We start from the raw sequence: 26,557 nt of genomic DNA, 5'->3' as shown, positions 1-26,557 counted from the left end.
TGTTTGGTGGCAGTGGTGGAATTGCCTTGTGGTGGATTTCAAAGTGATGGCCATAGTTGTAATGAAATTAGGTGGTGGCGGTTGTGAAATTGTATGCATGTATTCCGCACCACCATACGTCACCAACTGTGCTAATCAGAGGTGCGGTTGAAGGACAAGAAACGAAATACAAAAATCAGTTCTAAATAAATGAGTTTTCAATCCAGATTTAAAAGTGCAAATCTCCATCGGCTTCCTAATATCGGAAGGAAGAGCGTTCCAGACGGCCCCTTGCATCTCCGTCAACAAAACCGTGTGTCGGACGAGTGACCCAAGGCGACGACACGCGCGGGACACCGAAATCGCCGATACAAAACGACACGGAAGAGATGTCGCGGGAGTGCTGGTGCGCTTCACGCAAATCTTTTATTTTCATCGTAGAAATTCCACAAAGGGGTGCGACTGTGGTGTCGGGCAACGCACGACCGCGCTTTGGACACGGGGAGAGAAGGAAAATGAAAACAACCGCGCTCGCTTGTGGATTACATCGCTTGCCCTGTTAGACAAACCAGCCCTTTCGATTTAAAGCTTTCGTGACTGCAGGGATTCATCTTCTTGGTTCTTTCGGTAAAGTCACGTAGAAGGGAAATCATAAAATAATAAGTTTTTTATTAAAGAATCAAAATAAAACATATTTTTTATTTTATTATTTCCCTTCTACGTGACTTTATCTTCTTGGTTCTTTCGGTAAAAGTCACGTAGAAGGGAAATCATAAAATAAAAAACATACAAATATTTTATTAATTTATTAAAAATACAAAATTTTCTTTTTTTATCATTTCCCTTCTACGTGACTTTCCGAAAGAACCAAGAAGATAAACCAGCCCTTGTTCCGGTCAACAATATTATTTTATTAAAAATAAAACATATCTTTTTTATTTTATTATTTCCATTCTACGTGACTTTACCGAAAGAACCAAGAAGATTAACCAGCCCTTGTTCCGGTCAACGATATTATTTTATTAAAAAGAAAAATATTTTTATTATTTTATTATTTCCCTTCTATGTGACTTTACCGAAAGAACCAAGAAGATAAACCAGCCCTTGTTCCGGTCAACAATATGCATTGGCAACGCCGGTTGAAATCACGTCATCCTTTTGTTTTTATCTTCAGGCCTGCTAGCGGTACGGAAGCCCCACGGCTATGCGGACGAGGGCAGGAAAGCTGGCCGGTATATTTTCAAATAATTATTTTTCACGACATAGTTCATTGTCTGTGGCTTAATTCTAGATTTGAAGTTTTCGTGACTGCAAGGGTCCATACTCTACGTTTTTTTCGGTAAAGTCACGTAGGTAAAAAAAACACACACACACTTGATGCAGCAATTTTGCTGTGACGGTTCCACCTGAAGACGGAAGCTTGTGTTGCCTCCGAAACGTCGTGATTTAATTTATTTTCTTTTTTTACCTACATGACTTTACCGAAAAAAAACAGAGTATTTCTGGCTTCCACAGGTGTTGGGCAGTGCTTTGGTGAGCGTGTCAGGTGTAACCCAAAACAGTGTTTTACTTTACCAGGTAAAGGTACATGGGTAGGTAAAGGTACATCGATAGGTGTTTAGGTGGGTAGGTGTTTAGGTGGGTAGGCATGCATGTGGCTCGATGGGTACGTGCATGGTTTACTATGTTTATTTTTTTATTTTCCCAGGTAAGGTCCACTGAGCTTATGCAGCTCTTTTTTCAGAAGCAACGTGGCCACAAATGACAACTCAACGAAGTGGCTCATGTCACGTGAACATTTATAGCGCCCAAATACTCTAAACGCGTGACGTCGATTCGAAATGTGGAGGGAAAAACCAGAGGACCCGGAGAAAAATACACACGACCACGGAGAGAGAGAGACACGCAAACTCCAAATATACAGCAGGCATTGGGAACAGGATCGAACCCACGACCTCCTGCATACCAGGCGAGGTAGTTAACATCTCCTAGCCACCGTGATGATGAGAGAGAGAGAGAGACGCAAACTTCAAAAATACAGCAGGCGTCGGGGTCGAACCCACGACCTCCTGTATACCAGGCGAGGTAGTTAACATCTCCTAGCCACCGTGATGATGATGAGAGAGAGAGACGCAAACTCCAAATATACAGCAGGCATCGGGATCGGGATCGAACCCACGACCTCCTGTACACCAGGCGAGGGAAATAACATCTCCGAGCCACAGTGATGATGATGAGAGAGACGCAGACTGCAAATATACAGCAGGCGTCAGGGTCGGGATCAAACCCACGACCTCCTGCATACCAGACGAGGAAGATGAGGCCTTGCCACCACGGCGTGTCCCTAAGAGCGACGCAACTTTACACAAAAGCTCCGTTTCGTATCCGAGCTTTTTTTTTTACGAAGTGTGATCGCGACCACGAGCGTCGGGCGGGCTCGTGAGTAAAAAAACAAAACGCCTGCAGTCGGCACCGACACCCAATGACTCTCCCGCGGCAGGCCGAGGTGGGAGAGATGCAGGCCGCCCCCGCTCAACCCGAGCGCGGGGGCCAGAGAGCGACGCTCGGAAGTAGCTCTCCGATCTCCGCTTTCCGTGGGCTCGCGGCGAGGATTTTCCCCGGTCGTGACCCTTCCTCGGGGTTTTCTCCGCGACGCCGACGAAACCTCGGGGAGAAAACAAATTGCTGGCGACAGAGGAACAGGGAGCCGTCGTCGCCGTCTTGGCGGAGGAACACGCGAAGAGGCGGCGCCGTCCACGACCGATCGTGGCCGTCACCGACGCACGGCCGCGACGAAGTTGAAGAGGCAGGGGTTCGAGTCGGATTCGACCGCGACGGAGCCGGCGACGCGGGGTTGCAGGCCCACGGCCCCGTAGTTGGGGACGCTGAGGAAGCTCCCGCGGAACGCGGCGCTCTCCAGCTCCGTGCCGTGCCTCCTGCCGCGCCGCAGGAACACGCAGCCCCACGACTCCTTGTCCAGCGAGCTCACCGTCTCGGGGCTCTCACACTCCTGGGGGGTGGAGGGAGGGCAGGGAGGGTCACTGTGTGAAGTGGCAGCTCAGGGCTTGAGGCGCTCTCGCTCGGATCCTCCACAAAACGTGCACCCAGTGGTTCAGCTGTGGCTCGGCTTAAGATCGGCTCGGCTGAAGGCAATCTCACAGAGCATGGCTGAGACCAGCTCAAGTTGTTTCCCTGACTGTTGTTGTGCTTCTTCTTGGTTCTTTCGGTAAAGTCACGTAGAAGGGAAGTAATAAAATAATAAAAATAAAACATAATAAAATAATTCTCACTTTACCGAAAGAACCAAGAAGATGAATCCCTGCAGTCACGAAAGCTTTACATCGAAATTTGTTGTTGTGCTTGTTTACCCAGGAGAGGCAACCACACCCCACCCCAGCGACGGCCGGGTTCTCAATTCGCGTTTGGCTCGGACTCACCAAAACGCGCGAACGAGCCGGAACACGATATATTGTTTAAATGTTAAACAAAAAACATTTACAGTCACACTCGGACAGCATACCCATGGGGGGTGTGCCCCGCCCCCACTCCCCTCCGGGGTTCCCTGCCCCCTCCGGGATTTCCCTTCCGGGAGTTCCCCCCCCCCCCTCTGGGGGTTCCCCCTCCCCCCCTCCGGGGGTTTCCACCACCCCCCTCCACGTGTCTCCACCCAAAGCACCTTGAGCGTGACCGTGGGGTGCTCTGCAGGCGGTCCCACGCACAGCATCTTCTGCCCGAAGCCCAGAGACACGAAGTCGCAACCATCGGTCGGGTTCGAGCTCTTGTAGCGGTACAGCGTGGCCATGGAGCCTGTGGGAGAAGCGGGAGGAGAGGGGGTGGAGGGAGACGTGGGAGGAGAGGGGGTGGAGGGAGACGTGGGAGGGGGTGGAGGGAGACGTGGGAGGGGGTGGAGGGGGTGGAGGGAGACGTGGGAGGGGGTGGAGGGAGACGTGGGAGGGGGTGGAGGGAGACGTGGGAGGAGGGGGTGGGGGGAGACGCGGGATGAGAGGGGATGGAGGGAGACGTGAGAGGAGGGGGTGGAGGGAGACGTTGGATGAGGTGGGAGACGCGGTGGAGAGGGCTAATGAGAACATGGTGGAGGAATCCGATGAGCTATGAAGCTCTTTCACACACCACATGCAGTAGGGGGGGGGGCGGCGCGAGATCGGAACGTAACAAACAACACACGAGTGAGAAACACGATCGGAGCGCCAAGTATTGCGCTGTGGGAGGGGGAGGGCGGAGTTGTGTGTTCGCCGTAGATCGTGCTCAAAGGTGGAGCCACGGCTCCCCGCGACACTCCGCCGCCTCGCCTGTGGATTTGCACGCAGCGCGCAATATCAACTCGACACGCGCCTTAGAATGGTCCACACATACATACGTGGAATAGAAGGGCCATTGCTCGAAACGTCGCCCTCATGCATGTGTTGTTTCAGATTATTATCAACAATCACCCCCACCCCCACCCACCAATGATTATTTTTTGGTACGTACAAAACATTACAACAGCACGTACGCCAATACTTCTCAAGCAAAACTACTGGAGGAATCCGATGAGCTATGCAGATACTTTTCACCGTTGTCCAATAGATCTCCGCCCACAACCTCCACCACCACCGCCTCCTCCATTCCACCACCATCACCACTACCAACCTCCACCACTATCACCCATCACTATCATCCTCCATCACCATCACCACTACCAACCTCCACCTCCATCACTATCAATCTACATCACCACCTCCATCACCACCTCCAAAGTTAACAAAGATCCCCCGTATAGCCTTAACAGACTGTAGGGGCAAGTGCTGTTAGCGAGCACCTATGAAGGCCAGAACGGTACACGAGGGGGTGGGTGGCCAGCACCACGCCCGACCGCCTTTGTCTCCCCAATGGCGATGTTTACACACCACACCAGGTACTCATTTCACCACCACCATCACCACTACCAACCTCCACCACCACCTCCATCACTATCAATCTACATCACCACCTCCATCACTACCAACCTACATCACCATCACCACTACCAACCTCCACCACCACCTCCATCACTATCAATCTACATCACCACCTCCATCACTACCAACCTACATCACCATCACCACTACCAACCTCCATCACCACTACCAACCTCCACCACCACCTACATTACCACCTCCACCACCACCTCCACCACCACCTCCACCAACTTCCACCACCACCTCCACCACCACCTCCATCACTATCAACCTCCACCACCACCACCATCACCCCCTCCCCCATCTCACCGGGAGGCTGAGGACCGTCTGGGTGGCACTTCCTCGCCTCCAGGGCGGCTCCGCGTGCTGCCAGCACCCAGCCCTGCTCCTCGTTCACCAGCGCCACGACCTCCCGTGACGCCACCTTCAGACGCGTCGCCTGATGCTGATGCTGCGGCTGCTGCTGCTCATCCGTCTGCTCCTCCGCGTACCCCACCGCTGGGGTCGACTTCCCCACGCGGCCGTCTGCTTTGACTTCCATGATCTGGGCTCTCCCCCTCTCTCTGTCGGGACTCCTCTTCGCAGGAGACGCGAGGAGCAGGGGGAGATGCAGCAGGAGTAGCAGCAGCAGCAGGAGCAGCAGCTGTGGTGGTGGTGGAGTGGTGGCAGCAGGATGAGGATGCTTGGGTCGGTGGCTGGGGTCCGACGGTAGTGCCCACCCTCCTCGCCTGGCACGGGTCGTCTTTATCATCTCAGTTCCCTCCTCCTCGCTCTACACGCCTGCTGGTTGTGCGTGGGGAGTGGGGGTGGGGTAGGGGTGGTGGGGGGTGGTGGGTGAGTTGGTGGTGGGGGGGGGTGGTGGGGGGGAGTAGAGGTGGAGGTGATTCACCGGCCCGGGCAGGCCCATGCGTGTCCTGCTGTTGAGCTTGTAAGCTGTGTGTGTGTGTAAGCTGTGTGTGTGTGTGTAAGCTGTGTGTGAGCTGTGTGTGTGTGTAAGCTGTGTGTGTGTGTGTGTAAGCTGTGTGTGTGTGTAAGCTGTGTGTGTGTGTAAGCTGTGTGTGTGTGTAAGCTGTGTGTGTGTGTGTGTAAGCTGTGTGTGAGCTGTGTGTGTGTGTAAGCTGTGTGTGTGTGTGTGTAAGCTGTGTGTGTGTGTAAGCTGTGTGTGTGTGTAAGCTGTGTGTGTGTGTAAGCTGTGTGTGAGCTGTGTGTGTGTGTGAGCTGTGTGTGTGTGTAAGCTGTGTGTGTGTGTAAGCTGTGTGTAAGCTGTGTGTGTGTAAGCTGTGTGTGTGTGTAAGCTGTGTGTGAGCTGTGTGTGTGTGTGTGTAAGCTGTGTGTGTGTGTAAGCTGTGTGTGAGCTGTGTGTGTGTGTGTGTAAGCTGTGTGTGTGTGTAAGCTGTGTGTGTGTGTAAGCTGTGTGTGTGTGTAAGCTGTGTGTGTGTGTAAGCTGTGTGTGTGTGTAAGCTGTGTGTGTGTGTGTAAGCTGTGTGTGTGTGTAAGCTGTGTGTGGGTGTAAGCTGTGTGTGTGTGTGTAAGCTGTGTGTGAGCTGTGTGTGTGTGTGTGTAAGCTGTGTGTGTGTGTAAGCTGTGTGTGAGCTGTGTGTGTGTGTGAGCTGTGTGTGTGTGTGTGTAAGCTGTGTGTAAGCTGTGTGTGTGTGTAAGCTGTGTGTGTGTGTAAGCTGTGTGTGTGTGTAAGCTGTGTGTGAGCTGTGTGTGTGTGTGAGCTGTGTGTGTGTGTAAGCTGTGTGTGTGTGTAAGCTGTGTGTGTGTAAGCTGTGTGTGTGTGTAAGCTGTGTGTGTGTGTAAGCTGTGTGTGTGTGTAAGCTGTGTGTGAGCTGTGTGTGTGTGTGAGCTGTGTGTGTGTAAGCTGTGTGTGTGTGTAAGCTGTGTGTGTGTGTAAGCTGTGTGTGAGCTGTGTGTGTGTGTGAGCTGTGTGTGTGTAAGCTGTGTGTGTGTGTAAGCTGTGTGTGTGTGTAAGCTGTGTGTGTGTGTAAGCTGTGTGTGAGCTGTGTGTGTGTGTGAGCTGTGTGTGTGTAAGCTGTGTGTGTGTAAGCTGTGTGTGTGTGTAAGCTGTGTGTGTGTGTAAGCTGTGTGTGTGTGTAAGCTGTGTGTGAGCTGTGTGTGTGTGTGAGCTGTGTGTGTGTAAGCTGTGTGTGTGTGTAAGCTGTGTGTGTGTGTAAGCTGTGTGTGTGTGTAAGCTGTGTGCGTGTGTGTAAGCTGTGTGTGAGCTGTGTGTGTGTGTGTAAGCTGTGTGTGTGTGTAAGCTGTGTGTGAGCTGTGTGTGTGTGTGTAAGCTGTGTGTGTGTGTAAGCTGTGTGTGAGCTGTGTGTGTGTGTGAGCTGTGTGTGTGAGCTGTGTGTGTGTGTGTAAGCTGTGTGTGTGTGTAAGCTGTGTGCGTGTGTGTAAGCTGTGTGTGTGTGTAAGCTGTGTGTGAGCTGTGTGTGTGTGTGAGCTGTGTGTGTGAGCTGTGTGTGTGTGTAAGCTGTGTGCGTGTGTGTAAGCTGTGTGTGTGTGTGTGTAAGCTGTGTGTGTGTGTAAGCTGTGTGTGTGCGTGTGTGTAAGCTGTGTGTGTGTGTAAGCTGTGTGTGTGAGCTGTGTGTGTGTGTAAGCTGTGTGTGTAAGCTGTGTGTATGTGTGAGCTGTGTGTGTGTGTGAGCTGTGTGTGTGTGAGCTGTGTGTGTGTGAGCTGTGTGTGTGTGTAAGCTGTGTGTGGGTGTAAGCTGTGTGTGTGTGTGTAAGCTGTGTGTGGGTGTAAGCTGTGTGTGTGTGTGTGATCTGTGTGTGTGAGCTGTGTGTGTGTGAGCTGTGTGTGTGTGTAAGCTGTGTGCTGGGGGCTGTGTGTGTGAGCTGTGTGATAGGGGCTGTGTGTGAGTTGTGTGTGAGCTGAGTGTGTGTGAGAGATGTGTATGTGATACGGGCTGTAAGTGGGAGCTGTGTGTGTGAGTTGTGTGTGCTGTGTGTGTGAGAGGTGTGTGTGTGTGTGTAAGCTGTGTGTGTGCTGTGTGTGTCCTGTGTATGAGTTGTGCGTGAGTTGTGTGTGTGCGTGAGCTGTGTGTGTGTGTACTGTGTGTGTACTGTGTGTGTGTGGTGTACAGCTGCCGAGCGTTGTGCTGACCACCCATCCCCCCTCGTGTGCCATGCCGCCTTCATCTGTGATACTGCCTAATAATAACACTTGCCCCAACCGCCTGTGAGGGCTATACGGGTGATCTTTGTTGTGTCTAGCTGCCTGCGAGTGTCTGTCTCCATGCTTGTCTATATACCGACTTGCATGGCCATCTACCAGTCTCCCTGTTTGTCTATATACCGACTTGCATGGCCATCTACCAGTCTCCCTGTTTGTCTATATACGACTTGCATGGCCATCTACCAGTCTCCCTGTTTGTCTATATACCGACTTGCATGGCCATCTACCAGTCTCCCTGTTTGTCTATATACGACTTGCATGGCCATCTACCAGTCTCCCTGTTTGTCTATATACCGACTTGTATAGCCATCTACCAGTCTCCCTGTTTGTCTATATACGACTTGCATTGCCATCTACCAGTCTCCCTGTTTGTCTATATACCGACTTGTATAGCCATCTACCAGTCTCCCTGTTTGTCTATATACCGACTTGCATGGCCATCTACCAGTCTCCCTGTTTGTCTATATACCGACTTGCATGGCCATCTACCAGTCTCCCTGTTTGTCTATATACGACTTGCATGGCCATCTACCAGTCTCCCTGTTTGTCTATATACCGACTTGCATGGCCATCTACCAGTCTCCCTGTTTGTCTATATACGACTTGCATGGCCATCTACCAGTCTCCCTGTTTGTCTATATACCGACTTGTATAGCCATCTACCAGTCTCCCTGTTTGTCTATATACCGACTTGCATGGCCATCTACCAGTCTCCCTGTTTGTCTATATACGACTTGCATGGCCATCTACCAGTCTCCCTGTTTGTCTATATACCGACTTGTATAGCCATCTACCAGTCACCCTGTTTGTCTATATACCGACTTGCATGGCCATCTACCAGTCTCCCTGTTTGTCTATATACCGACTTGCATGGCCATCTACCAGTCTCCCTGTTTGTCTATATACGACTTGCATGGCCATCTACCAGTCTCCCTGTTTGTCTATATACCGACTTGTATAGCCATCTACCAGTCTCCCTGTTTGTCTATATACCGACTTGCATGGCCATCTACCAGTCGACCTGTTTGTCTATCTTCCCGTCTGGCTTGCCTGTGTGTGTCCATCAGTGAGACTGCCTGCCTACCAAACTACCACCCTACTTGCCTGTCTCCATGGTTACCTGCCTGTCTGTATGGTTACCTGCCTGTCTACATGGTTACCTGCCTGTCTCTATGGTCACCTGCCTGTCTCCATGGCTACCTGCCTGTCTCTATGGTTACCTGCCTGTCTCCATGGTTACCTGTCTGTCTCTATGGCTACCTGCCTGTCGCTATGGTTATCTGCCTGTCTCTATGGTTACCTGCCTGTCTCTAGGACTACCTGCCTGACTCCATAGTTATCTGCCTGTCTCTATGGCTACCTGCCTGTCTCCATGGCTACCTGCCTGTCTCTATGGTTACCTGTCTCTTTGGTTACCTGCCTGTCACTATGGTTACCTGCCTGTCTCTATGGTTACCTGTCTCTATGGTTACCTGCCTGTCTGTCTATGCAAGTGTTGTGGATTCAGGAGATGTCGGAGACGGTTCTTGAAGGTGTAGTGGTGATAACGACTCGCTGTTCGCAAGCTGTGAGAGAGCGGATCGTAAACAACGTTTTCCCGCTCGATCAAACGGTCAGGGTCAAATGGGGTGAGGTGGAATCCAAACGCCAGATTGGGAAGGACCAATCGGGGGGGTTCCACAAGGTGACCGGGGATTGGACAACTCGGCCAAGAACAGATATAAAAGCCGGAGCGCTGAGAGCTCTTGGCAGTTCTGCTACACGAAGACCCAAGTCGGCCGAAGACATCTAGGACCCTGGACCAAGCCCTCCAGCCCTTATCAGGGCTGGGGCTCAGTGTCACCAGTGGTCAGGGGAGATTAGGTCCTGGATAGGGAGGACCCTGGCTCCCAGCCTTCCCGCCCTTGTCAGGGCGAAGGTCTTGAGCGACCAGAGGTCGGGGTCCCGCCGGGCCAGCGGTGGGTCGGTGTGCCTCCCCTAGGTCCAAGCCGGAGGACGCTGGGATAGCAGGGAGACTAGATAGACAGCAAGTCCGGAGGCTGTACCTCCTTAGAATAGGAGCTAATCGTGAGTGTGGAGCTGTACAAGGTCCGGAGGGTGTACCTCCTCAGGGTAACGGGTGAGGGGACCATATACCCCTTTGTGTGTATTAGGGACTGTGTACTAAGACAATAAACAGTGTGTGCCATAAAGAAGTTTAGAAGTCCGTCCTTTACAACACTACAAAGGCAACAATCTTTATTATTAAACCACCTCGCTCGGCACTACAGTCCCAGCACACTCGGGGTTACCGTCCTCCTACACCACCGTCTGGGGAGGTACTGCCTCGGGGCTCACGTGCCCTTACACAGGACGATACTCAGGCTCCTACGGCTATGGGTGCCTAGGGGGAGGCGATTCTAGCTCGCCCTAGCGAGGGTGCGAGTTCCGACCGCTGACCGGCCCTTACAAGTGTAATGTGAGGATATGTCCGGCTCACTGACGTATCACAACTCGTCATGATGATTGGCTCTGCCGGGCCTGGTTTACAGCCAATGGGGGGAAGCCTAGGGGCATGGCCCTGACGTAATGGAAAGGTGACAGCTGTAAGTAGGGGATTGGTTCTGCGGGCTTTGGCCACAGCCAATGGGGAGATGAGTCAGGGGCGTGGTCCCGGGAGCTGACGAGGGAGCCTGGAATATTCCATGGAGGCTAACGAGGATTGGCGGAAACGTACCACGTGACCCGGGTATTAAATAGGGGTGGAGACGAATGACACGTGGTCAGAACGGGAACGAACAGAGGAAGGGGGCCACGTGGGAGTGGGGCTCCGAGTTGCCACGTGGCAGTGCGTCTCTCTCTCTCTGTCCCTCTCACGCTGCCTGTCAGCAGCGTGAAGGAAAGCTGTAATACAAGTTGAATAAAAGACGGATTCCAGAAGTCGCCTCAACGAGCTTTATTACACAAGGACGTCGGGCCAGAGGTTCCCAGGGTCTCACCCCTGAGCCGCACAGAGTCGCGGCCCTGGTAAGGACAGCGGGGCTAAGGGTCTCTCGGTCCTATCTAGCTGGTCTTGTGGTCTTCGGTCTTTAACTGGGGTGATAATTGGTTTTTTACCCTTCTATCTGGCAACAAAACCTTTTTTTTACAAAGAGTCATGTTTGCATAGACCACAATACCTGCAGTCATAATGCAAACAAAAAACATAACTCTGATAATGTATGCACTTTTTAAAGCTTTCGTGACTGCAGGGATTCATCTTCTTGGTTCTTTCGGTAAAGTCACGTAGAATGGAAATAATAAAATAATAAAAATATAGACAGAATTTTTTTATTTCCATTCTACGTGACTTTACCGAAAGAACCAAGAAAATGTATGCACTGTCCTTGAAGTTGATTGGTCCACACCCGAGACAGCTTTCCTTAGAGCCTAGTCTCACATGGTGTTGGACCAGATGACGCCAAAAGGCGCACAACTCAAAGACAATGCACCATCAGACTGGGGTCCCGATCGGCTGGGGAGGTGCCCGTTTATGCCCCTTGCCCATCGAGGGGTGGGTGCAGCTTGGGGTCCTAGATCCCCCGTAGCCCCCCCCCCCCCATTGGTAGCGCCGACAGGCTTCGCTGTCTGGGATCATGAGCCCCCCGTAGCCCCCCCCCCCCCTCTTGGGCTGGTACTGCAGCCCCTCCCCTGGTGGCAGATGGGCCAGAGGTCGCAAACGGGTTTTGACTCCGTACCCGTACCCGGCCGCACCAGGGTCGCAAACGGGTACCCGTACCCGGCCGTACCCGTAACCTACCCGTACCCGGCCGGGTACGGGTAGGGTACGGGTATCAGGTATTTGATTGCGACCTCTGGGATGAAGCCATGTTGCAGGCATGGGTGGGTTGATTCTAGGAACTTGAATTGTGAGAAGAGACAAGAAGTTGGGAAATGAGTGACAAACGGTGACTCACCAGTGACTCACGGCCCACCCGTACCCGGCCGCACCAGGGTCGCAATCGGGTACCCGTACGGGTACGGGTAGCCGGGTATCGGGTAGGGTACGGGTATCGGGTACCCGGTTGCGACCTCTGAGATGGGCCCCATCTACGGCTGCCGGTAAGTGCGGCCCATCTACGTCACTGCACAAGGGCATACGGCGAAGGAGAGGCGGAGAGAGAGAGAAACACAACAAAGATAGAGATTCCCCGTGAAGCCTTAGCAGGCTGTTGGGTCAAGTGCTCTCAGCGAGCACCTACGAAGGGCGGCACCCACGTACGACCGCCTTTGTCTCCCTAGTGATGATGTTCGCACACGTGTCAGAACAGGTCCTGATGTCCTCCCTCTTCACACAGCCACACTGACCAGCGTGGTGAAGTATGGTCAAACTACTCCCACCGGCCGACACGGGGTGGGGACAAACGCCTTCATGCAGCGGTGGATTGATCATGGTTAACGATGATCATGGTTCAGTTGTACCCATGTTACAAAGTGTACCCATGTTACAAAGTGTACCCATGTCACAATGTGTACCCATGTTACAAAGCGTACCCATGTTACAAAGTGTACCCATGTCACAAAGTGTATCCATGTTACAAAGTGTACCCATGTTACAAAGTGTACCCATGTTACAAAGTGTACCCATGTTACAAAGTGTACCCATGTCACAATGTGTACCCATGTCACAAAGTGTATCCATGTTACAAAGTGTACCCATGTTACAAAGTGTACCCAAATGAATAAATCGCGGTAAGGTTCGCTGAGCTATGTAACTCTTTCAGAAGCGACCCGGCCACAAATGATAGCTCAACGAAGACGGATTATCATCATCATCACCACGTGGACATTTATATCAGCCAAACACTCTCAATGTGGAAGGTTCAAACCGGACGACCGGGAGAAAAATCCACGAGACCACGGGGAGAGAAACACACGCAGACTCCGAATATACAGCAGTCATCGTCAGGTTGGGGAATCGAATCCACGACCTCTCTCCCCACGCGTGTAGCTGGCGAGGTCGTTAAAATCTCGCCGCCGTGGCTCCCAAAGTTGCACCAAATTGTCTCGCGTTAAAGAGTGTACCCGCATTACAAGATTGTCAAGCGCACGCCTATAAACGCGTCATCATTCATCAGAAAACAATTGTGTCCTACCGGGGCGGTGTTGGCTTGAATGTTGCTTGGGCGACGGTGATGTTGCTATCTCCCCGACAGACCTGGTCTTCACCTGAGGACGGCTGCTTGCGTTGTGGCCGAAACGTCGTGAGAATTATTTTATTATGTTTTATTTTTATTATTTTATTACTTCCCTTATACGTGACTTTACCGAAAGAACCAAGAAGATAAATCCCTGCAGTCACGAAAGCTTTAAATAGAAATTGTTGGTGGTTGTTGGTGGTGGTGGTGGTTGTTGGTAATTGTGGTTGGTGGTGGTGGTTGGTAAATCGATAAAAAAAATTCTCCGAGCGAATAGCGGAGTGTCAGTCACTCCACCTCCTTTTAAAGAGGTCCCTGGAGTTTTCGCGAGAACTCCTCCCCCAAGCACCTCCCACATAAGCGCCATCAGCAGCAGCAGCAACATCGTCCCCACGCAAACGTGGGAACTTCCACGCGTGTTGCAAACCACCGCTGTGGACGCGAGTGAAATGTCGTGGACGAAATCGGTGCCTTTCTCGAGTCTGTGCCAACACCACCGGCGATGTCGTAACCGCGTTGAAGGGTGACGATGTTGAGTCGTGCACCCACGTCTGGCCTTTGTGCGCTTGCCAGTCACTTCTTGCGGTTGCGAGATGTTGACTACCTCGCCTGGTATGCAGGAGGTCGTGGGTTCGATCCCGACCCTGACGCCTGCTGCTGCTGTATATTTGGAGATCGCATGCCTCTCTCTCTCTCTCATCATCATCCCGGTGGCTAGGAGATGTTGACTACCTCGCCTGGTATGCAGGAGGTCGTGGGTTCGACCCCGACCCGGACGCCTGTTATATATTTGGAGTTTGCGTCTCTCTCTCTCTCTTTTTTACGATCAGTGGAAACAAGAATATGCTCGGTGTATTCGGCACTTTGCTTCGTTCATCATTTCGTAAAAATGTTTTACTTAGCTTTATGTAAAACCCCCACCTCTCGCTCACTCTCATCATCATCCCGGTGGCTAGGAGATGTTAACTACCTCGCCTGGTATGTAGGACGTCGTGGGTTCGATCCCGACCCTGACGTCTGTTGTATGTTTGGAGTTTGCGTCTCTCTCTCATCATCATCACGGTGGCTAGGAGATGTTAACTACCTCGTCTGGTATGTAGGACGTCGTGGGTTCGATCCCGACCCTGACGTTTGTTGTATGTTTGGAGTTTGCGTCTCTCTCTCATCATCATCACGGTGGCTAGGAGATGTTAACTACCTCGTCTGGTATGTAGGACGTCGTGGGTTCGATCCCGACCCTGACGCCTGCTGCTGTATATTTGGAGTTTGCGTCTCTCTCTCATCATCATCCCGGTGGCTAGGATATGTTAACTACCTCGCCTGGTATGTAGGACGTCGTGGGTTCGATCCGGAATCTGGCGCCTGCTGCTGTATATTTGTAGTTTGCGTGTCTCTCTCCCCATGCTCCGATTTTTCCTTCCACATTTAGAAACCCGCGTTTAGAGTATTTTTCTGCGGTACATTTCCACGACCACTGAACTTTTATTTGTGGCCAGGACCCTTGTGAGAAAGAGCTACGTAGCTAAGTGGGCCTTACCTGATAAAAATAAAATAAAAATGTTTCGTTTACTAATAGGTTTTTATCCTTTCAACTGGTACAAAACTGACACCTTTATACAAGGCATCATGTTTGCAATAACCACAACACATGCAGTCAAAATGCAAACAAAAAGAAACAACTCTGATGATGATAATGATATGCACTGCCCTTGAAGTTGATTGGTCCACACCCGAGACAGCTTTTCTTAGAGCCTAGTCTCCATTGGTGTTGGACCAGATGACGCCAAAAGGCGCACAACTCAAAGACAGCGCACTATCAGAGTATTGAGAGCTCGGGATAAGCATTTACACTATGAGACCTCCTTTACCAGTGGCAAAATATAGTAGTAGGTTTTTACCCTTTAAACTGGTACAAAAACTGACACCTTTATACAAGGCATCATGTTTGCAATAACCACAACACAAGCAGTCAAAATGCAAACAAAAAGAAACAACTCTGATGATGATAATGATATGCACTGTCCTTGAAGTTGATTGATCCACACCCGAGACAGCTTTTCTTAGAGCCTAGTCTCCATTGGTGTTGGACCAGATGGAATGGATGCTGCTGATGTAGATGCAGAGCAACACGACGACAATTTCACATTCAGGTGGTCAAAGCCAGATAACTGCGTCATCATCATCATCATCGCTGTGATGTCTCCTTCTTCGTATTTGTGGATCGGGGCTTTGCGTCGTTCCACGTTCTACTCCAGCCTCGGCATCTTACTGCCGTCGTCTGTGCCGTGGATGTGGTTCATGGTGGACCATGTCCATATGCGCCCACGTGTTCCTGTGTGACTCTGCGGGAGCGAAAACCGCGATCCGAGTTCGATTAACGCCTCCGACCAACAACAACAGCAGCAGCAGCAGTGGCGAATATCCGAGCCGGCTTTTGACCTTCCCTAGGTCGACTCGGCCTCAAATGAGTAGCCCAGTGCGATGTGTAACCTCTGAGTTGTGATGTAATCCGAGTTGTGATGTCATCCGGGTTGTCAAGTTGCGTGAGCGACGACGTTCGGAGGGAGGCCTTCAAAGGATCGATAATGACTCACGACGATAGCGATCAACGATCGGTTGATGTTGATGATTATTACGGTTAAATTTCGATTTAAAGCTTTCGTGACTGCAGGGATTCATCTTCTTGGTTCTTTCGGTAAAGTCACGTAGAAGGGAAATAATAAAGTAATAAAATAAAACATAATAAAATAATTCTCACGACGTTTCGGCAGCTTGCGTTGTGGCCGAAACGTCGTGAGAATTATTTTATTATGTTTTATTTTTATTATTTTATTATTTCCCTTCTACGTGACTTTACCGAAAGAACCAAGAAGATTATTACGGTGTTGTACCTGGCTGATGATGATGATGGTGGTGGTGGTGGTAGCAGTGCCGGATGAAGCTAGTATGGGGCCTGTAGCATGATGTTATAAAGGGGCACTAAATAAATACATAAACCACTTAAATATTACAACATAAATGTTTAAATTGCATAGTAAAGTAATTGTATTTTTTCATTTGCTTTACAGCCAAATAATACGACAAATCGCTAACCTAAAACACCCAGTCGTTCATAGAAGTTGAAGGCGGTACAGTACTATAGTAATAGAGCAAGTGCAGACTCACTGAGCCGGAGTTGATAGCTTGAAAGCATTTAGCGCGGGGCCCGTAGCTACTACACATGTAGCGACTTTCGCTACAACGATAAACTGATGATCTGGCTGCTGCTTCTGCGATAAAAAATCATGATAATGTATATGTATAAGTCGCATGTCATCCAAGGATCTCAATGCGCCCTATGCTGAATGGTTTTTTTTTTTATCACAACCACAGAATGAATATATGATGAACTAGCTTTACTACCACGGCTTCGCCCGGGACATAATGCACCACGCCCGGCCGCCTTTGTCTCCCCAGTGGCGATGTTCACACACCACACCAGTTAATTGTTTGAGGCTGAGTGGACCTAGGAGAGGCCCAGGACAGGTTCAAATAATCGTCAGCGGTGGTGGCCTTGAGCGGGAATCGAACTCAGGTCACCGGGTTCGTAGCGCGGCGCGCTACCCGCTACACTACAACGCGTTACGCTTCCACATGCGCGGGTCACGTGACAGATGTGACGTCACAGCTCACCGTGCAAACAAATGCATTATTGAGCTCCCCCCCCCCCCAAAAAAAAAAGAAAAGTGTATTTTTATAATTTGTGCATGGTGTACAGTCTGGAAAGTACCCACATGGCAAATTTCCAGTTTGTTGCATGTCGGCAAGTACGCTAAACATTTTGAACAGACACACATATTCACAACTTTGCCTATTCTGTATATGGAGATAACATACGATGAATATGTTTCCGTGTGGAACAGTCTTAGAACTTATTATTACAGGACCCAGAAGACCCAACACGTCATGCGATTAGCCAAGACCAGCGCTATAATTATATATCAATGTTGCAATAAATTTCGATTTAAAGCTTCTTTCGTGACTGCAGGGATTCATCTTCTTGGTTCTTTCGGTAAAGTCACGTAGAAGGGAAATAATGAAATAAAAATAAAACATCATAAAATAATTCTCACGACGTTTCGGCCACAACGCAAGCAGCCGTCCTCAGGTCTGTCGGGAAGACGCTGTCTACGCTGTCTTCCCGACAGACCTGTTCTTCACCTGAGGACGGCTGCTTGCGTTGTGGCCGAAACGTCGTGAGAATTATTTTATGATGTTTTATTTTTATTTAATTATTTCCCTTCTACGTGACTTTACCGAAAGAACCAAGAAAAATGTTGCAATAGACATGAATTCAGCACGTGTCTTGCACCTCTCCCGCCTGACAGAAAACTATTGCAGGTTACTGATGGACAGCCAGTTTTGTTTTACCAGGTTTAGCTTTCTACCAGGTTTAACTTTCTTTTTTCACACTTTTGTATATTGTAGGCTAGGCGTAGTCACAAACCGAACCTCTCCATAATAAAGGCTCAGTCTTTTGTTACGCAGTCTATTCATAGTCTCAAGCCGCACCTTACCATATTAATAAAAAGTGGGCCATTCCTGCCCCCCCCCACCTCAACCATTATATATACGGAGTGGTATCTCCTGTAATCTCTCATTTACTTGATACAGCTGTCGGGGGCTGTGACGGTTCCACCTGAAGACGGAAGCTTGTGTTGCCTCTGAAACGTCGTGATTTTTATTTTATTTTACTTTTATTAATTTTAATTTTTTTACCTACGTGACTTTACCGAAAAAAACCTAAGAATAGACTCTCCCGCCTTGCCTGGCGCACGAGGGGGCTGATCTCTGTCTCCGTTGAGTGTTCAATTGTTTGTCTCTGTCCTGGGGAGCGGTGGTGTAGCGGTTAGCGCCACGCTGCGCTACGAACCCGGCGACACGAATTCGATTCCCGCTCACGGCCAACACCAGTGACGATTATCTGAACCGGGTCCCGGGCCTCCCCTAGGTCGACTCAGCCTTAAATGAGTACCTGGTGCGGTGTGTAAACATTGCCACCGGGGAGACAAAGGCGGTCGGGCGTGGTGCTGGCCACCCACCCCCCTCGTGTACCGTTCCGGCCTTCATAGGTGCTCGTTAACAGCACTTGCCCCTACCGTCTGTTAAGGCTATATGGGGGATCTTTATCTTTGTCTCTGTCCTACCTGTGAGAAGCGGTGTCCAGCCAAACAACCCCCTACCTCCTCGTGGTACCGGATGTTCATTCCCCTCATGGCGTTTGTAGCCACCAGAGATGCCAAAGGGGGCTCTGGACGGGTGCGAGGGGCTGGTAACCTCGCCACCTTCAATGAATAACCACAAAACCACGTGCAATTGTTTTTATTAGGTTTGTGCGGGAGGCACCGGGGGGACAGGTGTCTATGACGTCTCCTGGCCAAACCCAATTTGGTGGAGCCAGGAGAGTCTTTACCCTCGGGGCTCCTCCAGAAGCAGCAAAAAACCACTACGGGTGGCCACGTGGAATGTTCGAATGCTCACTGCGGAGGAGAGGTTGCCCACTCCTCTGTCAGGAGCTGGACCAGTATCGCCTGGATCTCTGTGGTATTCAGGAGGTCTGGTGGACTGGCTCTGGCTCCTGCCACCATGAGGGGTGGACAGTCCTCTACTCGGGGCAGGAGACTGCCAAACAACAGGGAGTGGCTCTCATTCTGAACAAAAGAATGAAGGGGGCGTGGGAGCGTGGCGGTGAGGTGTGGGAAGCTGTAAGCCCCAGGCTACTTTGGGCTCGCCTTCCCATCAACCAGAGGCGAGGAATGGTGGTCGTGGTTACATATGCTCCCACCGAAGACGAACATCTGTGGAGGCTAGAGAAGAGATGGAGTGATGTGGCATGGGAGTACGTGGAGCTGAGTGGACTTGCCGATGACTGGTACCAGCGGTGTCAAGATCGGCCTCTGTGGAGGAGGCTCGTGAAGGACGCTACTGGGCAATTGAAGGCAGTCGCCCTCCAACAACAACGGAGGGGCAGAGGAGCGATGCTCACAACAACGAGCGGAGCGCCGGGTGGCTAAAGCACAGCAAATTGGCACAGTAGGGGGCACAGATAGTGCATCAGCCAGTCATCTCAGTCATCTCAGTCAGTCGACCCGTGGCACCTGGGTCTGCCCTATGACCTCCTGCCAGTGGGCTTTCGACACTCCACGTGACCTCAACGTGCACATAGCCTGGCACAAGCGTCGTGGTGACGTCACCGTCACTTCGTGGCGAATGGCGGTTGTTGTTGTGGGGAGCGGTGGTGTAGCGGTTAGCGCGCTGCGCTACAAAACCCGGCGACACGGGTTCGATTCTCGCTCACGGTCAACGCCAGTGACGATTGTATTCGAACAGGTCCTGGGCCTCCCCTAGGTCGACTCAGCCTCTTGTGCGGTGCGTAAAAACATCGCTACTAGGGAGACAAAGGCGGCCGGGCGTGGTTCTGGCCACCCACCCCCTCGTGTTCATTGCCAACCTTCATAGCTTCTCACTGACAAAACTTGCCCCAACAGCCTCTATCGGCTACATGGGGGATCTTTGTCTGTGTGTATGTGTGTGGGCGGGGGGGGGGAATGGTCGGTTGTTGTGGGGGCTGAGGTGGCGGTGGGGGGTGTGTGGTGGGGGGTGAGTTTCACAATAAAAACAAAGCCTGTGACGTCACTAACTGGGGGGGGGGGGGTAGGGGCGGGGGTCTGTGGTTCATCCCCCGCCTTGTGACGTCAGCATGTGGTGACTTCCCGTGACCGCGCGAACTTGGCCAATGGGCGCTGTGGTACAAGGCAGCAATCGCCGATCCTGCGGATATTAGCCAACCTCACTACTACTATTATTACTACCAACCTTATTATCAACACATTCCTCCTGCGGAGGGAGCTGGTAGGAACGTTGGGTTGCTCGGTCAATGGCCAGGGTCAACGGCGGCGTGGTGTATTCTGCAAATATGGCCGACTGTGAGGGCGGGCACAAGCCGGCGTGAGTAGGTTAAACGTTGAGTTTTATAAGGGCACCACGGGGTGACCAGCCCCTCCCCACCCAGCCCCACCCCTCCCACCCCCCACCCAGCCCCACCCTCCCCACTCAGCCCCTCCCCACCCTCCCCACCCTCCCCTCCCTTCTACGTGACTTTACCGAAAGAATCAAGAAGATGAGTCCCCACATTCTGTCATGGTTGTTTTGTTTTCTTTGTACGGTCACGTGGCCGTCCGACCTTCTCGTTGAGGGTCAGATGAGGTCATCTGACCCAACGGTCCCACAACATTTTTGGCAGCAGGGAACCTGTTTCGTGGAAAATAAAAAAATTTCACGGACCAGGGGGTGGCGGGGGGGTCATCATTGGGTCTTTGCCCCTTCTCAAAGAAGCTTTTCAGCGACGATTGTTTTCTATACTAATTTTCGCTACTACGGGTTAGCAGCTCGTGGGCTTGCCAACACTGTGACTGAGACGAGTGCGCAGTGCGGGAGAGAGGCTCGAACGGAAGTGGTGAATAATAAAACAATGGGGGGGGGGGGGGTGGGCACGCGTGGACTCACCGCTCTCACCTCCTGCTGCTGTGACTAACAGGCCACGGGACTGGTACCGGTCCACGGCCCGGGGGTTGGGGACCCCTGATCTGAACCACCAGCCATCACGCACTCACCCATTCGCTAGCTCACTCACCCACTTACTCACCCATTCACTCACTAACTCACCCGTTCACTCAATCATCCACTCACTCACCCACTAACTCACTCTTTCACTCACCCACCCAATCACTTACTCACCCATTCACTTACTCACTCACTCACCCACTCACTCACCCATTCACTTAATCAATCATTTGCTCACTCACTCACTCACCCACCCACTAACTCACCTATTCACTCACTCACTCACTCACCCACTCACTCACCCATTCACTCACTCACTCAGCCACTAACCCACCCATTCACTTACTCACTCACTCACTAACTCACCCATTCACTCACTCACTCACCCACTTACTCACCCATTCACTCACTCACTCACTCAGCCACTAACTCACCCGTTCACTCAATCATCCACTCACCCACTATCTCACTCTTTCACTCACCCACCCAATCACTTACTCACCCATTCACTTACTCACTCACTCACTCACCCACTCACTCACCCATTCACTTAATCAATCATTTGCTCACTCACTCACCCACTAACTCACCTATTCACTCACTCGCTCAACCATCCACTTACTCACCCATTCACTTACTCAATCATTTGCTCACTCACTCACTCAGCCACTAAATCACCTATTCACTCAATCATCCACTCACTCCCCAACTCACTCACCCATTCACTCACTCACTCACTCACCCATTCACTTACTCACCCATTCACTTACTCAATCATTTGCTCACTCACTCAGCCACTAACTCACCTATTCACTCAATCATCCAGTCACTCACTCAACCATCCACTTACCCACCCATTCACTTACTCAATCATTTGCTCACTCACTCACTCAGCCACTCACTCACCTACTCACTCACCCATTCACTCACTCACCCACTCACTCACCCATTCACTCACTCACCCACTCACTCACACATTCACTTAATCAATAATTTGCTCACTCACTCACTCAGCCACTAACTCACCTATTCACTCAATCATCAACGTGAAGAACCAGTGGCATCTACATCTGCAGAACTTGTAAAACTTCACTCACTCACCCACTCACTCACCCATTCACTCACTCACCCACTCACTCACCCATTCACTCATCGTCGCGGGCTGACAACAACGTCCACCCACGACTCTTGCGGCAGCGCGTCCCTCCGGTGATGTCACTGGAGATTTCGACCGCAAGTCGGGGAATCTCTTCATGACGTCAGCGTGGTGAAATTCTCTTTAAAATGTTAACACGTTATGTAATTTTTTTTTTATGATACGGTCATGGTAATTTCTCTGTACGTACTTGGCATTACCTCTGAATGTCTGACCTTCTCTGACGATTAACTCTCGTCGAGAATGATATGAGGTCATCTGACCCACCGGCGATTACACACTCACCCATTCACTCACTCACTCAATCATTCAATCACTCACTCAGCCACTGACTTGCTCACTTACTCAATCATTCACTCATTCACTACCTCATCTACTCACCCATTCACTCACTCAATAATTTACTCACTTACCCATTCACTCACTCAATAATTCACTCACTCACCCATTCATTCACTCACTCATCAACTCACTGACACATTTACTCACTCCCTCAATCATTCACTCAATAATTCACTCACTGAAGTAACTCACCCATTCACTCGCTCATCCATTCACTCACTCACCCATACACTAACTCCTCACTCACCCATTCACTCAATCTTCCACTCATTCACTCACTCAATCATTCACTCACTCATCCACTTAGTCGCCAATTCACTCAATTATTGACTCACTCACGCATTTACTCACTCACCCATTCACTCAATCATCCACTCACCCATTCACTCACTCACCCATTCACTCAATCATCCACTCAACCACCCACCCACGCACTCACCCACGCACTCACTCACCTATTCACTCCATCATCCACTCAATCATCTACTCACTCACGCATTCACTCGCTCATCTCTTCACCCACTCACTCACTCTGTCACCCACCCGCTCACTTGTCCACCTTTTTTCCCCTCTTCCTATCTGAATCGCAATTTCACCCCGAGCTGTCCATTCTTCATCACAACTTCACTCGAATCCTGACCCCCCGTGCAGTCACCCCGCATCCTCTGTCTCAGTGTTTTTGCCGAGTACTTTCGGGATCTGTCCCGGCTGCGATGTCTCTCGGTTGGCTATCCGCCCCGGGAGATGTAACCACCTTTGTCATCCTGGTGACCAGGCCCACCAGTCTTGTAACGTAGACTCTCTCCTGACCTCTTGAGTTCTCATCAGGTGATGGAAAGTCAACTTGAACTAGATTATAATAAAGCAGGGACTCGTTTACTTACGAACATTCGACTTACGAACTATCAGAGATACGAACAAGCCTGTCCGTATGTCTAGTTGCCTGTCATAAGGTCAATAGATGATGGTGGTGGCATCTACATCTGCAGAACGTGAAGAACTAGTGGCATCTACATCTGCAGAACGTGAAGAACCAGTGGCATCTACATCTGCAGAACGTGAAGAACCAGTGGCATATACATCTGCAGAACGCGAAAAACCAGTGGCATCTACATCTGCAGAACGTGAAGAACCAGTGGCATCTACATCTGCAGAACGTGAAGAACCAGTGGCATCTACATCTGCAGAACATGAAGAACCAGTGGCATATACATCTGCAGAACGCGAAAAACCAGTGGCATCTACATCTGCAGAACGTGAAGAACCAGTGGCATCTACATCTGCAGAACGTGAAGAACCAGTGGCATCTACATCTGCAGAACGTGAAGAACCAGTGGCATCTACATCTGCAGAACGTGAAGAACCAGTGGCATCGACATCTGCAGAACATGAAGAACCAGTGGCATCTACATCTGCAGAACGAGAAGAACCAGTGGCATCTACATCTGCAGAACGAGAAGAACCAGCGGCATCTACATCTGCAAAACGTGAAGAACCAGTGGCATATACATCTGCAGAACGCGAAAAACCAGTGGCATCTACATCTGCAGAACATGAAGAACCAGTGGCATCTACATCTGCAGAACGAGAAGAACCAGTGGCATCTACATCTGCAGAACGAGAAGAACCAGCGGCATCTACATCTGCAAAACGTGAAGAACCAGTGGCATCTACATCTGCAGAACGAGAAGAACCAGTGGCATCTTCATCTGCAGAACATGAAGAACCAGTGGCATCTACATCTGCAGAACGTGAAGAACCAGTGGCATCTACATCTGCAGAACGAGAAAAACCAGCGGCATCTACATCTGCAGAACGTGAAGAACCAGTGGCATCTACATCTGCAGAACGTGAAGAACAAGTGGCATCTACATCTGCAGAACGTGAAGAACCAGCGGCATCTACATCTGCAGAACGTGAAGAACCAGTGGCATCTACATCTGCAGAACGTGAAGAACAAGTGGCATCTACATCTGCAGAACGAGAAGAACCAGCGGCATCTACATCTGCAGAACGAGAAGAACCAGCGGCATCTACATCTGCAGAACGTGAAGAACCAGTGGCATCTACATCTGTAGAACGTGAAGAACAAGTGGCATCTACATCTGCAGAACGTGAAGAACCAGCGGCATCTACATCTGCAGAACGAGAAGAACCAGCGGCATCTACATCTGCAGAACGTGAAGAACCAGTGGCATCTACATCTGTAGAACGTGAAGAACCAGTGACATCTACATCTGCAGAACGTGAGGAACCAGTGGCATCTACATCTGCAGAACGTGAAGAACAAGTGGCATCTACATCTGCAGAACGTGAAGAACCAGTGGCATCTACATCTGCAGAACGAGAAGAACCAGCGGCATCTACATCTGCAGAACGCGAAGAACCAGCGGCATCTACATCTGCAGAACGTGAAGAACCAGTGGCATCTACATCTGCAGAACGAGAAGAACCAGCGGCATCTACATCTGCAGAACGTGAAGAACCAGTGGCATCTACATCTGCAGAACGTGAAGAACCAGCGGCATCTACATCTGCAGAACGAGAAGAACCAGTGGCATCTACATCTGCAGAACGTGAAGAACCAGTGGCATTTACATCTATATAACAGGAAGAGCCAGTGGCATCTACATCTGCAGAACGTGAAGAATCAGTGGCATCTACATCAACAGGAGATTGTACAACTTTGAGAGCCATTCCGCATGCTTAGTGTACACGCCAGACAACGTGTTCGGAATCGGCAGGCGTAAAGTTGGCACTTACGAACAAATCGACTTACGAACAGTACCTCTGGAACATAACTAGTTCGTAAGTAGAGGAGTGCCTGTATTCAGATCCTGATTGTGAATTAATGAAGTGAGTTGTTGATGTGTGTGCACAGCAGCATAAATGATGAGTGGCTACAAGGGGTTGTTGCATTGAGCTGTACCTGGATCTGTCTTCTACACAAGTACCACGGCGACTATGAGATGTTAACTACCTCGCCTGGTACGCAGGAGGTCGTGGGTTCGATCCCGACCCTGACTTCTGCTATATAATTTAGAGTTTGCGTCTCTCTCTCTCTCTCATCTCCCCGTGGTCGCCTGGATGTTTCTCCGGACCTCCAGTATTTAAGCTCCACATTTAGAATCAACGTCACGCGTTCATATTTGAAAATCACACGACGTGCCGGGAACGATAGTTCTTTAAAAACAAAAAAAATGTAGCTTCACGTGGTGGCCTCAGAGTGCACCCAGCCTGGCGCAAGCACCGTAGTGAAGTCACTTAGTGGGGAACGGCGGCTGTTTGTTCTAGTTTTGGTTGTGGCGGTTGTGATGGTTGTGGCGGTTGGCGGCGTCTGTTCCCGTGTTCCTGTACAGCGGTTGCTTTAGCACACGACTTCCTCACGCTGCGTGTTGCAAGCGCGGCTCCCAGCTGTGGCGGCGGATGTCGATTGACCAACGCACCTCGAGCACGAGATGTCGACACTTGAGTCCGATGCTCTGTCACGGACAACATCGTTGGCGAGCGATAGCCCAAGGCGGAACTGGTCCCATCCTCAATTCATAGCACTCCGGTATGTCCCCTCCCTATGACCCTTCTGGCGCTACTACTTCACTCGTTTGATTCCTCCACCTCCCCCGAGCTCAACCACCGCACTGCAGATCACAACCACATCGCGCTCGCTCTCACCCGCTCACTCACACACTCACTCACCCACTCACCCATTCACTCACACACTCACTCACACACTCACTCACACACTCATTGACCCACTCGCTAATACACTCACACACGAAGCCGGCCACTCGCTAACCCACTCACTCACCCACTCAACCTTTCACCCACCTACTCGCTCAACCGCTTTTTCACACACTCATTGATCCACTCGCTCACTCACTCACCCATTCACTCACACACTCACTCACACACTCATCGACCCACTCGCTCACCCAATCACACACGAAGCTGGCCACTCGCTAACCCACTCACTCACTCACTCACCCACTCAACCTTTCACTTACCTACTCGCTCAACCGCTTCTTCACACGCTCATTAACCCACTTGCTCACCAACTCACCCATTCACTCACCCGCTCACTTACTCGCCCACTCATCCACTTTTTGACCCACTCGCTCACCCGATCACACACGAATCCGGCCAATCGCTAACCCACTCACCCACTCACCCATTCACTCAC

The 26,557-nt window shown here is 50.8% G+C and overlaps 1 protein-coding gene across 1 annotated transcript; it reads right to left on the bottom strand.

The window, feature by feature from the left end:
• Positions 1–377: 377 nt before the first annotated feature.
• Positions 378–13,470, bottom strand: LOC144948895 (uncharacterized). The gene is made up of 4 exons (XM_078878604.1): positions 13,236–13,470; positions 5,247–5,720; positions 3,656–3,786; positions 378–2,989 (listed from the first exon to the last, which is right to left on the bottom strand). The coding sequence occupies exons 2-4, from the start codon at positions 5,686–5,688 to the stop codon at positions 2,753–2,755; spliced, it is 810 nt and encodes a 269-aa protein (XP_078734730.1). The 5' UTR covers positions 5,689–5,720; positions 13,236–13,470; the 3' UTR covers positions 378–2,752.
• Between the last annotated feature and the right edge of the window lie 13,087 nt (positions 13,471–26,557).

Source organism: Lampetra fluviatilis, chromosome 51 (assembly GCF_964198595.1).
Source record: "Lampetra fluviatilis chromosome 51, kcLamFluv1.1, whole genome shotgun sequence".
In the NCBI taxonomy this organism is placed as follows: domain Eukaryota; kingdom Metazoa; phylum Chordata; class Hyperoartia; order Petromyzontiformes; family Petromyzontidae; genus Lampetra; species Lampetra fluviatilis.
The sequence above is the reverse complement of the archived record's forward strand: the minus strand, read 5'-3'. Positions and strand labels throughout refer to the sequence as shown.